General features: G+C 50.1%; 1 protein-coding gene across 1 annotated transcript in view; it reads right to left on the reverse strand.

Annotated features, from left to right (window-relative positions):
- ANXA2 (annexin A2) overlaps positions 1–12409 on the reverse strand; it is a 29789-nt gene extending 17380 nt beyond the window's left edge. The window contains exons 1-2 of the mRNA XM_075532380.1: positions 12351–12409; positions 9488–9587 (exon numbers count right to left, since the gene is read on the reverse strand). Coding sequence (XP_075388495.1) covers positions 9488–9587; positions 12351–12398 — 148 coding nt within the window. The 5' untranslated portion in view covers positions 12399–12409. The remainder of the gene's footprint in view (positions 1–9487; positions 9588–12350) is intronic.
- Positions 12410–13000: the final 591 nt, after the last annotated feature.

Consider the following 13000-nt stretch of genomic DNA (forward strand, 5'->3'; position numbering starts at 1 on the left):
AGCATTGCCAGATAGATTCGAGTTCTAACTTGCATATCGTTTCACTTGGACATAGCAGACCCATCTCTCCTAAGACTCTGCTACTTTCCCCCTTTCCTCTCTTTTGGTCTCAAAAATTCTATGGCTCTAACTTTATATGAAGATGCCATGTTGGCACAACAGCAAAGCACTCAGCTGCTAACCAAGAGGTTGGCAGTTTGAATCCATCTTGGGTACACCTGGGCACACCCTTCCTATTTATGGGAGATCTGCTCCCATCAACATTAAAACCCAGAAATCCCTAGGGAGAGCCATGGCGGCATAGCAGGTTATGCATTGAGCTGCTAAACACAAGGTCAGCAGTTCCAATCCACCAACTGCTCTGCAGGAGAAAGATGAGGCTGACTGCTCTTGTAAAGACTTAAAGTCTCCAAAACCCCAAGGGGCAGTTCTACCCTGTCCTACAGTGTTGCTGTGAGTCAACACAAGGGCAGTGCATCTGGTCTGGGGCAGTCCTACTCTGTGACTTAGAGTTCTATGACTTGGCATTGAGTCTATGGCACTTACCGATAACAACGTTGTGTCACAAAAAGCACCGTGTATCTAGGTGTGTCCGCCTTGCCCTTTAATGGTATCACCCAGGTGTGAATGCTGAAGAAACTCAACAAAACACAGCGATGCCCTCTAACCACAAGTCCAAGATTTCCTACAGTCAGTTCAGCGGTCACTGAGCTGAACACACTGACTCACTGTGAACACAGTGCCCCAAACAAAACACTGACTCATACAGGAATTTATTCTCTCTGGGAAACCCGAGTAAACTTTATGTGTGTGTGGGAATGAGGGCCTGGCCAAGCTGCATTAGGCTCCCATGAAGTAGGTACATATTTAAAACATAGTCCGCTAAGCCCTACCTACTCATGAAGACTGTCTTAGGCTTGGGCTCCAGGAAACAGAGCTTCAACAAGCTCCCTGGTAATTACGAGAGATACGCAGTTATGGGTGGGAAAGGCCAAGGTCCCCAGAAGTCTGCCTGCACGCAACTCCTCTAGGTCACTTCAAACTACGGCTTCTGTGCGGGATGACGTCTACGACAGTTTTAGGGACAGAAATGTCCGCCTTTGCGCAGACGTCTCAGGTAAGAACCAGCAGCCGACCAGAGCTCACTCCCCACGTCAGCACAAACCCATGCTCTGTGACCGGGAAGCAGCTCGTTGCCTTTCTTCCGCAGTGCGGAGATGCTGAGCGCCTGCCAAGCAGAGTGGGGGTGTGAGCCAATTACTGGAAATTCCTGTAAAGAGCTCCGGTCTCACTGAAGAGGCAGCAATAACTGTGGTCTGAAGGAATCTAAATGTATTTTACCTAAATTATTTACGGAGCAAACAGCCTGCTGGGGTGCAGCCAGGAGCGTGCTGGGGGCCCTTCTATATATAAGTCATCGAGCTGGTGCCTCCCGCAAATGCTAGTACCAGGTACAAAGAAATTCAGTGGAGGCCACTGGACCACGCGGCAAGCCCCCTGGAACCTCTCCTGAATCAGCTCTCTCTAGCCCAAGACCACTGTCTGTGTGTTCCAAATGGAACAGGAAAGGGGCAGAATCTTGGCGCCCAGTCTGGGTGATCCAGCATAAGCCGCCGCGTAAGGCATAAATAAGCATGCTCCCTCCTACACCGGAACAACAGAAGGTAACTGACGCAGATCTGCAGGTGGGATGCAGCCATGGTATCTTCACAACACGGCTGTTTCCTCTGGACCCGCCACCACAATGGGTAAGTCTGTCTGTCCCTGCAGAAAGTCGCTCGGGACAGGTGGAGGCTGCCAGGGCCGCCCAGTTCCTCACCCTTTCTGCACAGGATGCAGCTGCGGGAAGAGGGTGAAATGCTCAGGTACGTGTGTCAGCACAATCACCATCCGCACGGTGCCTGAGTGCCAGCAAGCTAGCCCGGCTCTCGGAGCAGCCTCCTTCCTGCCGGTAGGCCCAGACGCCACGGAGACAGAGCTGTCTGGGTGGTGTGCACTTTCAGACCGCCCCCGTTCCAATCACCAGGAAAGTATTTGTGAAGGGGCCATGAGGCACCGTGGATAGGGCCAAGGTGAGAGAATCGGAGACTAAATTCACTGCTGCCCAGTCCATTCTGACTCACAGTGGCCGTGCAGGGCAGAGTAGAACTGCCCTTGTGGATTTCCCAGGCTGGAAATTGTCATAGAAAGCTTCCTCACGAAGCCGCTGGTGGGCTCGAACTGCTGACCCTGTGGGTAGAAGCTCAACATGTGCTCCAGTTTAAAATGATGGCTGAGTCCCAAACCACAAACGCAGCCTCCTGGAGTTTGCTCCTGCTCTCTGAGGGTGGAAACCCCCCACTCTGCTCTCTGGGACCCCATGGAAAATGTGTGTCTTTGTTGTGCAGGGCAGGGAACCAACAGGCCATCCTGACAGGATGCTGACTCACAGCCGCCAGGCCCACTGACTGCACAGAGAGAACGAAGCTCATTAGTGTGTGCTGAGGGGTCCCAGGGGCCCCGGGCTGCAGACTCCCACGCTGGGAAGGAAAGGAAAAGTGCCCAGATCCTCTCCAAAAAAAGCAGGTTTCCGAGTAGATTAATGACTGGAGCTATCATTTGGCCTCAGATGAAAATTCTTTGTACAAATAGGTCAGAGGCCAAAAGTAATGGAGAGGACCACAAATCCATGGCTGTGTCTTGCGGTCACATGTTATTTATTTTAATATTAGCAACCCCATGACTCAGTATCTGCTGTGTGCCGAGAATTCCTAGATGGTGCAATGGTTAAGACCTCAGCTAACTGAAAAGTTAGACGCCACCCGCTAGAGGCACTCACCCACCAAGAGGTGCCACCGAAGAAAGGTCTGGTGAGCTGCTGTGTAAAAGATCAGCCATTGGAAACGCTGTGTAGCATAGTTCTCCTTGGATGCAGGTGGGGTTGCCAGAAGTAGGGGCTGGCTTGATGGCAGCTAATATTTTTTTTCACTGTATCTAGGTGGGATTTAGAAGGAGCTTGGGTGGCCTCGTGGCTTACAAGTTAGGTTGCTAAGCACAAGGTGAGCAGTTCAAATCCACTCGTTGCTCCTTTGGATCGTCCTTTGGAGCCCTGGTGGGGCAGTTGGGCAAGCCCTGGACCACTCCCCGCACGGTCGGCTGTGAAAGTCATCCACCAGCTCCTTAGGACAAACGGAAGGCTTCCTGCTCCGCCAAGACTAGCAGCCTCGGAAACCCATTTTAGAGTCACTATGAGTCAACGCCAGACTCAGGGCAGTGGGTTTGTTTTGTCGTGCTTTTTAGATAATTCTTTAAAATAGTACAATGCTCAAAGCACATGAAAGCACTCTCTTTTGGGTCGTTGGAAGAGTAATGCACACGGGCTGACAAGGGACATCTTTGCCATTAGCACACCAGTGTTCCTCCACAGTGTGCTATGCTTTGCGGGCGGCCTGGGCGGGAGGGCAGACGGACCCAGCACCATGGGGTGGGCGTGGCAGGGATGAGAAGCTGGGGGAGCAGACGGCCAAGTTCCTCGGCTCTGGCACAGCCCCAGTCAGGGAAAGACTGGTTTCGTGGCGTGCCAAGGAAGAAGGTTTGGCTCGGGAAACAAATTTCTTCTGCTAAAACTTTGCTGCCACCTCCCCTCCCCTCCGGGGTCCACTGTGCGGGAACCCTTTCTGGTACTTGACTCCACAAAAACCTTGTCCGCCTTCCGTGTATAACCTCCTCTTTCTGAAAAATTCTCTAGGACCTGGGGGAAAGCACCGTGTGGGCCACTCCCGGGCAAACCAAATCCACTTGTGAAGGAAGGAGAAAAGATGTGGAGGAGAAGCCCCTTGGGACCTTGCTCCTCTGTCACCCTCATGAGACAGAAAATCCCACCCCCAAACAGAGTCTACAGCATGCCCACCCTCAACTCAGCTGATCACCCAGGAGTCCCTGGCTATTGTCTCTGCATGGCCGGCACCAGAGACATGTTCCTGGCTGCTAACTGAAAAGCTGGGGCTTCAAAACCCACCCAGGGGCGCAGCGGAAGAATGGCCTGGCGATCTTCTTCCAAAAGCTCCCAGCCTTGAACACGCTACAGAGCAGTTCCACCCTGCCCCAGGGACCAACAGCAATGGATAACAATGCTTCCATTGTCCCCTGGCCTTTCTGAGGACAAAGGGATCGCCATTTTTACAAAGAGGAACAAGCTGAGAAGAGGCTGGCAACAAAAATAATATGTATAATTAGAAAGGTCTCAGGAACGCCTTAGCCTGCCTTTGTGGGCTGCCCAGCTTGGGAGCGCCAGGGACATAGCCGCGCAGACCGGTAATGCTGAGAAAGTAAAGGTATCTGTGTTGGTAGGTCAAGGTGGCCGTGGTTCAGCCCTGGGCTCCCTTTGCCCCCAGCACTGCTGTGTCAGGGAAGTAAACGTGGACACCCAGGGGCACTGCCTCAGCTCCCAGAAGCTTGCTGTTCCCCGGGGAGCCCAGGTCCTCTGAGAGGGAGGAGAGCAGGGCGGCATGAATCACCTGGCCTGACTCAAAGATGCTTTCTCTCACACACTAGTCAGGGCCCCTCGCCCTAGTCTGGCCTACTTACTGGGCAAGAGGCCACTTGTTGGTGCAGCCTGCCTCTGGCCACTCTCAAAAGAGCCTCGTCCCCACTGCTGTCCACCTTCAGGGGTCACCTGACAGCAGAGAAACAAGGCCCCCTTTCCACCACTGCCACGGGAAGTGGGTCTCCAGGCCACGCTGGGCATCTTGGTCGGTTCCATTTCAAAAGGAAGAGGAGGAAGCAAGTGTGGAAACTCGCTGCCGTGATGTTTCTATACTTGTGCTTCGGAGGAGTCTTCGCATCCCTTCCGGAGAACACAAACACTGCTAAAATCAAAACTGGCAAGGAGAACAGGGCAACTCATTACCCTCCCTTCCCACCGAGAGACCAAAGCGGTACCCGTTTATTGGCACTTACGCTAACTCTGGGGTTGTGCGGCTGCTAATTACGATCTATTTGATGGAGTCTAGATTCATCCTTTTCTAATTTAGCTGACTTTCCTTTCTAGTTACTGAGGCCCATATGGTGAGCCATCCACAGCTGTGTTGTACCCTCCCCGGTATATATTTAACCCAAGGCCAATCTAGACCAACAGACTCCCACGGAGTTAAGTCGCAGAAGCCTCTTGTTAATTAAGCAATAATACTACTTTTGCGTGGCTTTACTCTGTTTTTAAGGAGACACAAATTAAGGTAAGTAATTGAAGAGTCTACCTCGAACCCTGAGAGCAGACACACAACAAGCACGCTTTCGGTCGAAGCACCAAACTGAAGCAATACTGAGGTTTCTTCAAACTAGAATGTTTGGCACTGTCTTTGACTGCTTCGTCATCTTGTGTCCGTCCCCTCGCCCATGTCCTGGGATGTGAGGACCCGTTCACAACTGAGTGAAACGTGCCTGGTGCCACATCTCCTCATAGCCCAAAGCCAAGCCAAGCCATCAAGTCAGTTCACGAGCATGCAACCCTATATCAATAAGGCTTCCAAAACCATAAATCTTTATAGGAGCAGACAGTCTTGGCATTCTCTCACAGAGCAGCCGGTGGGTTTGAACTGCCAACCTTTCCATTAGCAGCCCAGTGCCTCACCCACGTCACCAGCACGGCTCCTTTGTCTGTGCATAGCACTCCATAAACGCTAACTCTGATGAGGTCAGCTGCTTGTCACCACACTGGATCCCAGGATTAAAATCTGAGCCCTCCAGAAAGGTCTGCTTAGAGACAGCAGTACTATTCTGACTCAGAAAGGGCCTGGAGGTATTTCTATTACCACGGGAGCTTGATCCAGGGCCAGAGTTCCTTTGCGCAATCTTTACATTCCAGTGTGTTAAAAAGCTTTCTCATGCCAGGATCAAAGGGGCCTTTGTCTGGGGCCTTAAAGGGCACCATCTTTCTCAGATGAGCTAGCTGCTAAACTTGAGTGTGCTTCTGAGAAGGCCGGTTGGGAAACTGTAGGAATTCAGACACACCCAAATAGTAGGTGGGGTGGGGGGAGGATAGGAAAGAGGAGGGTGTGAGTATGTGGGTGCGAACATTTTTGGAGCACTGTATATCCCAGGCTTCGTACGTTGGCTCACCGAATCTTCAGAACGGCCTGTGAGGTGGGTTTTTAATGAGCCCTGCTTTGCTGCAGAGAGCCTGACTAGTCAGACATCAGCCAGTGAAACACCATGAGGTGGTTGGTTCCGCTGTGCCTGGGCCCAGGAGGCAGGGGCCAACTCAAGAGCAGCCAACAACACATACAAAGACCCTGGCCGACGGCAGGACAAAACTCAAGCATTTCGTCTGGAGCCGGGTAACCAGAGAGTGGCAGAGCCAGGATTTGAACTCGGGCTTGCACCTGCTTTAAGCTCCTCTGAAAGAAATGACATCCTGAATTCCCAACCCGGCTGATGACAAGTATAGTCATTTAGGAGCATGGACAGAAGAGGACTTTTCCACGGTCTCATCAGACCGCCCCTCATTCTCCATTCAGCAGTCTGGGCAGACATCCTGGGGGTGTGGGGGTGGGGGACACCTGTGTCCAGGTAGAAGGAAGGCTGTTTTGAGGCTGACAATACAAGCCCTGAGTCTTGTAAGGCCCATAGGATGTAAAGCAGCGATGTCCCCCAATGTACTCGGCTCTGAACACAAAGGCATTTGTTTCTCCACAGCATTTGGGAAAGATGACTGTGTAAATTTTCCTCTCACATTAGAAAGTTCTGAGAGTGAAAGGGGCGGCTATTCATCACTGGGCTAGGCATGGACCTAGTTGAGAATCCTGGTCTTTTCAAAAAGTGTGCGGAGAAATGGAATTAAAAGATCATGTAATTTTTCCTCAAGACTTTTTGAAGCCCTCTCATGTATGACTTCTACACATGGGTCAGTAATTGGGAATCCCTGGGCACTGGGTGGTGTAAAGGATGCTTGCGTTCAGCTCTTACCCCAAAAGTTGTAGGTTCCACCCCTGCCCCACTCACTTCCCTGACCTGTGGCTCTGTAGTGTGGGAAACCAAGAACCGGAGAGTGAATTCGGACAAATTCTCTACGCTCATATTTTAAGGAGTCTGGGAGGCTGAGGCTCTGGTGGAGGGAGGCCTGACTGTACATGGGTTGGAGATGAATCCCAGTCACATTCTCCTACGTAAAAGCTATTCCCCGCAAGGTCCCCCCACAATAACGCTGATTTTAAGGTACTGCTTTGCAAGCATGTGGTTGCTACTATATATGCTTGAAGGTATCTACTTAAGGTACTTGCCTGCAGGTGATCTGCCATCTGAGTAAGCAGACCCAATTGTCTGTCCCCTCTGAGTAGGGCCCATTCCCTTCTGATCCTAGATTGTTCCCCTGGAGAAGAGCTCAAAGACACCCAAGGTCAAGCCAGCGCAGAGCCGACCAAGGTTAGGCTGCCATCTTGACTCTAGAACCTGCCCATCTTGTTACGTGTGTACCTTCCTGTCACATGTATGTCCCAAGTACCTCCCCTCCCTATTGCATACACACCCCTGGCTCGTCCCCCTCGTGTTACGTGTATGCCTCTATTACAACCCTGTCCCGTTACCTATGTTCTTATCATGACTTGCATGCCGAGATGATATAAGTCTCTGAGAGAAGACATTACTCTCTCACTCTGGCTGTGGTCGCCAGGGGAAAGGTGAGCCCTTACATGGCTTTTTAAAATTTACCCCCCAATTATACAACCACCCCCCCAGGACCCATTCGGTTGTGAAGGCTGGTCCTCCACATGTTAGAAAGGCCTGGAGACCCTGGTGGCCCACCGGACACACGGGGGGGGGGGGGGGGCAGGGAGTCAGAGGCAAAACAGCAGCCGCTGGCAGACAGCTCAGTAGGCAAAGCACTCCCCTGGGAAGAGAGTGCCTGTAGCCTGGCTCTTGGGCAGTGGGGTGAGTTGGCGGCTGCTCCCTTTGCAATCACATCTGCATCTCAGTCCAGTCTGACAGTTCAAGGAAGTCCTTGGTCCACAAGAGGGAGCGGTGCGGTGAAGGCACAAGGTTCACCAAGACAACCACATCTCCAGGAGAGGTTGGTCCACTTGGTGTTGTAGACACAGAAGACAACACGGAGACCCAAGCAGGGAAGTGCTGCTCAACTCCACCCAGTGCAATGCTGCATTTCCCAAAGGAGGCTGGCTCCTGCTGGACTTCTCTTACTCACCCTGGAACTTGAGAAAGCACCCCCTTTGGACAGCGCTTCCAATCGGAGCTCCCAGGCCAAGGATTTTTCACTCCTTGGGCCAATTTAACAGCAAGGTAGTAAAACTTTCTTGCCATTGCGTGTTTAACAAACAATCTTGTTCCAGGGGGGCCCTTAGAAGGATCTTCAGGACCATCTTCAGAAAAGCGACTGAGGCCTCAGAAGGATGAGCCTTTACTCCGGAGCATGCACCCATGGGTGAGGACTCCTGACTCTCAGCCTAGGCCTACGGTGTCTTGCTCTGGGCACGTCTGCTGCAAAAGGCCTCTTTTTTTCAAGGGTTCAAAAGCAAAGGTATCCCTGTGTGTGGACTAAAATGCACGTGATCCAGAGTGGGTTCCATTGCTGCATGAGCATGTGAAGGCCGGACAGTGCAGAAGGGAGACCTGAGGTCTGGTGCTGGTGGGGGACATTAAATAGACTCTGGACTGGACTGACTGCCAGAAGAACAAATAAATCTGTGTTGGAAGAAGTATGGCCAGAATTTCACTCCTTAGAAAGTGGCAAGAGTGTCTCATGTGTCTTGGACTTGTTATCTGGAGGCACCAATTCCTGGAGAAAGAGATCATGCTTGGTAAAGTGGCGGCTCAGCAAAAACGAGGAAGACCCTGGCTAGATGGATTAACACCAGGACTGCAGCAATGCGCTCAGTGGTACCAGGCTGGGCAATGTCTCCTTCTTTGCATAGCTAGGGTGGCTATGAGTCAGACTACTTGACGGCACCTAACACGATGTCCATTTTATTGCACTATTTGGATTAAAAAAAAACTTTCTCATGTTTTAGATCTTCTTCTAGCCCAAGAAGGAATCTCCCAGTGGTGAGAACAGTTAACATTCTTGGCTACCCAACAAACTGCGTGTGGTTGAAGTATACGCAGAGGGGCCTCAGAAGAAACACCTGGAGGGGAAAGCCATGAGAAACCCTGTGCGGTTCGAAGGAGGAGGAGGAGGAGGAGAAGAAGAAAGAGAGAGAGAGAAACCCGGTGGCACACAACTCTCGCTGACACACACTGAGCTGCATGAGTCAGAGGGATTCTGAAGGCCAAGTGGGCTGTCTTTCCCAGGAGGAGGAAAGGGAGAGAGAAAGGAGACAGGTGTGAATGCGGTATCTCTGCTTCTGCTTCATCCAAGATCTATGATGGGTCTAAATGACCAATGTCTGGCTATTCCAAGAGATGGTCCTACCAAAGACCTCATTTTAAAATGTCCCAGGGCAAAGATGTCACTCGGACCCAAACCATGGTCAGGTGCGAGGAGAGCAAACGGACAGCCTACCTTTAGTCTTGATGGCTGTTTCAATGTTCAAAGCATCCCGCTCAGCGTCGAAGTTGGTGTAGGCCTTGACGGACCCGTATGCACTTGGAGGTGTGGAGTGCTGAGGGGAAAAGCCAAACATATACAATAGCACACGTTTACCATCTTCCCATTTGGGGGGTGGGGGCGGGGGCAGGGCTGCTTACAAGAGAGTGCTTGGACATGGCTTCTTTTCACAATTCAAAACATCCTGTCTCCAGGCAACTAGATAAACACAAAGACGAATATCCCCACTTTCATTTTTTGCTGTGTGGAAGCCCCAAAGTAGACCGGGGAAAGCTCGTTGGTTCCCAAGGGCTCTCAGGAGCAGTAAAATGGGCATGCCTCAGTGGCAGGTTGTTGGTACAGAAGCATGGATCTCCACTGGCCCTGTCTCGCCGTGGAAGAGGCACGTGGAAGGTGTTTGCCACGTTCTCTGGGACCATCCAGGTAAGGGTCTCTTTCCTCCTCTACCTCCCCTCTGCAGCCACCCCTGTAGCACCCAGGTGGTCTAGACCCACAGCCCTCATCCTTTTGTCTGTGCCAAGTTCCTCTTCTTTATCCTGCCCTGTCTTCTTGAGTTCTCCCTTTGCTGCCTTCCACGCTGCGTCTTTTTTTGTTTTTTTCCATTGTCATTTCAAGCGTATCTTCTTTCCCCAATGTTTTTCAAAGCCCATGACCCTTTCCGATCTAATGAACAGAAATATCTCCACCCCTGCCCTCCCCCACTGAACCCCAGATTGAGCTAACTGATTTCCTTCTCCTTTGAAATGTGCTCACCCCGTTTCCCAAGCCCCCACATAAAGGGCAGAAGAGAAGAATGGATAAAGGGGTGCCGGATGGTTTATGGGTGGTGGAGGCAGCTACCACTGGGCTGCCTTCAGTGTCCAGGTTTCCCAACCCGCCACTGCCACCCCGCAGACATGCCCATGCATGATGAGATACTGTGAGGACTTTCACCTTGGTCCTGTTTATGTGAAGGGACCCTGATCAACTCTCCACCCTCAAGCATTAAGTCAGAAGCCACCGGCTCCCTGGGTCATTTGGTTGTATTAACGTTGAAGTTCACAAGTTTAGGGGCTAGTAAGTTGCCAGCCTTTCAAATGCCTCCTAGGACAAGCTGGAGATCTATGCCCCAACTGAGACTATTTCTAGCTGCTCTTTGAAGGCCACTCTGGACAAAGTTTAGATTCAGTGAACATGCATAGCTCTGAACCAATAAATGGCTTCTCCAGGCCGTTTTCCTTCTAAGTTTAAATTTTCCAGTTTCTGGCTCCATGTGGCCAGGCACATATTCGGGAACCTCTAAAGGCAAAGTGTGGTTTTGGAACACTGCCCACCTGCGCTATGGTGGGTCAGAAAGATGGATGGAAACCTAAAGGGAAACAGCCTCCCGCTTAGGAAGAGTTCCATCAATTCGTATTTGTAAAGACAGGCAGGCAGTCTGGCCAGAAGCCAGTTCACAGGGCATTTCATTTACCAGGGGAGAGAGAGAGAGAGAGAGAGAGAGAGAGAGAGAGAGAGAGAGAGAGAGAGAGAGAGAGAGTGTGTGTGTGTGTCTTAATCCCAAAACAGCAATGAGTGGAGTGGATTTGAAACAGAATAAACAGACAGGTAAGCCATAAGATAGGTAAGATCAAATTTGCTTGTCTGAAAATCAAATTACCAAAGTAAAAGAGATTTTTTTTTTCTTCCCCTAAAATAGTAGGGGACAGACAGAATTTTTTTTCTATTTCACTGCCCTCTGACCATGTAGAGAGAGGCATCAGGCCGGAGCTGAGGAACTTCAAAGCCTGCCTGCAAAGTCCTCTCCTCTCATGGAACCTGATACTGAAAACAACCCAATGACCAAGTCTGTTAGAAAAACAGATGATCTAGCACCTGGGCATGTCTGGATCCCAGCATGTAGCTGGGATTCCTGCCAACGACAATATGTACCTGTTCCATAAACAAGGAGGCCAAAAGTATAAGCTCTGTGCACTGCATGATCTGGGCTTGCACAGACAGGTCCAAACTCAACCCTTCGATGGCAAGAGTCATAGGCAACACAGAGCGTTGTGTACGGCAGCCCCGGAGGCTGTCGATGTCAAGATTTCCCATCCTCACATGCCCCCGTTGCATCCCCCCCCCCCTCCATCCCATCGCCCTCAGAGTTACTTTGCATTCTAATTGCAACAGTGAGACCATATTCTTTTTTAGTTTCATATTTAGTTTGTTTGTTTTTTAACTCAACCGTAAGAGGAAGAACCAGATGTGCCAGCATTTCCAACGTCATGTAGTTCTTATAAAAGGCAATGAAATTTAAATGAGGAGCTCCCTGGTAGCCAAAGCAAAAAAGGAAACATGATGAATGATAATGCTTTGTGTTTGTTTTGTTTTGCTTTGCTTTGCTTTATGAGAACACAAAGTCTAGCTCTTCTGGAGAAGAACCTTTCCCAGATACTAAATTTCTTTTACAAGTGTAGGCCCTTCTTCAGAATGGCCTCCTGGGGAGTGTGGGCATTGTGTTGTAAGAAATATGGGAGAGACAAGATCAGTTTTGATAAGGCGTTGGCTTCTGTCAACCATTAATGAAACGAGGGGGCAGAGATTACGATGTGTGAGCATATACATTATGGGAATGCTAAGTAAGTAAAAATTCTGGCCATCTCAGTGCCACTGGTTCTTACAAAATAAAAATAAAGATGTCTGATATCATGAGCTTTCTTTCCAATGGAGCTGCTAACAGCAGTTAATAAAGAACAGAGAAGACTTTCCTCAGATGTACAAGGAAGGAGAACAGCACAGCCATGCTGGGGTGTGTCTGACTCACAGACGTGTCCGGACGTGCAAATGTTATACTCACATCTCCCTCCAAGCTGAGCTTGCACAGAATCTCGTGGACAGTAGACATCTTGGAAGAAGCTACGGGGGAAAAAACAAAACAAAACACAAAGTTATAACGAAGAGACTTTCCCTCGAAGCACAGTGATTCATTACGCTAATGTCTACTTCTTGGACCATTTCATCTGAGGATATTAGTGTAATTTTTACAAATAGATGCAATTCCCATCGTATGATTGGGAAAATTGAAGCTGGAGGGTGGCTTGCCGTAGGTTGGGGAGGGCAATCTTACATTAGGGCTTTCTCTTCCTCTGTCTAAACGGAGCCTGGGGATTGATTTGTGAATGCAAAAACAAATGCTCCCCCAGGCTAACGCAAAACTTGTTCAAACAAACTCAAATGCAGTTAGCTCATCAACCCAGCCGCCTCTTCAGTTATTTCTCACGTGTAACTGTAGCTTAGTAAACGGAAAAGAACCTGAGAACCGTGAGTGTGGAAAATCAACTGTGAGTGTGCAGGAATCAGAGCTTGATCCTGCGAGGATCTCAAGGTGAGTTGTCATAATTTTTTTTTAACCCAACGACGCTTAGAAATTATTAAACATTTTATGGGAGAAGCAATGGACTGATTTTTCTGACTCTGACATAGAGTTTAAAGGGCTGGATTCCTTGT

The sequence above is a fragment of the Tenrec ecaudatus genome, chromosome 14 (genome assembly GCF_050624435.1).
Source record: "Tenrec ecaudatus isolate mTenEca1 chromosome 14, mTenEca1.hap1, whole genome shotgun sequence".
Classification (NCBI taxonomy): domain Eukaryota; kingdom Metazoa; phylum Chordata; class Mammalia; order Afrosoricida; family Tenrecidae; genus Tenrec; species Tenrec ecaudatus.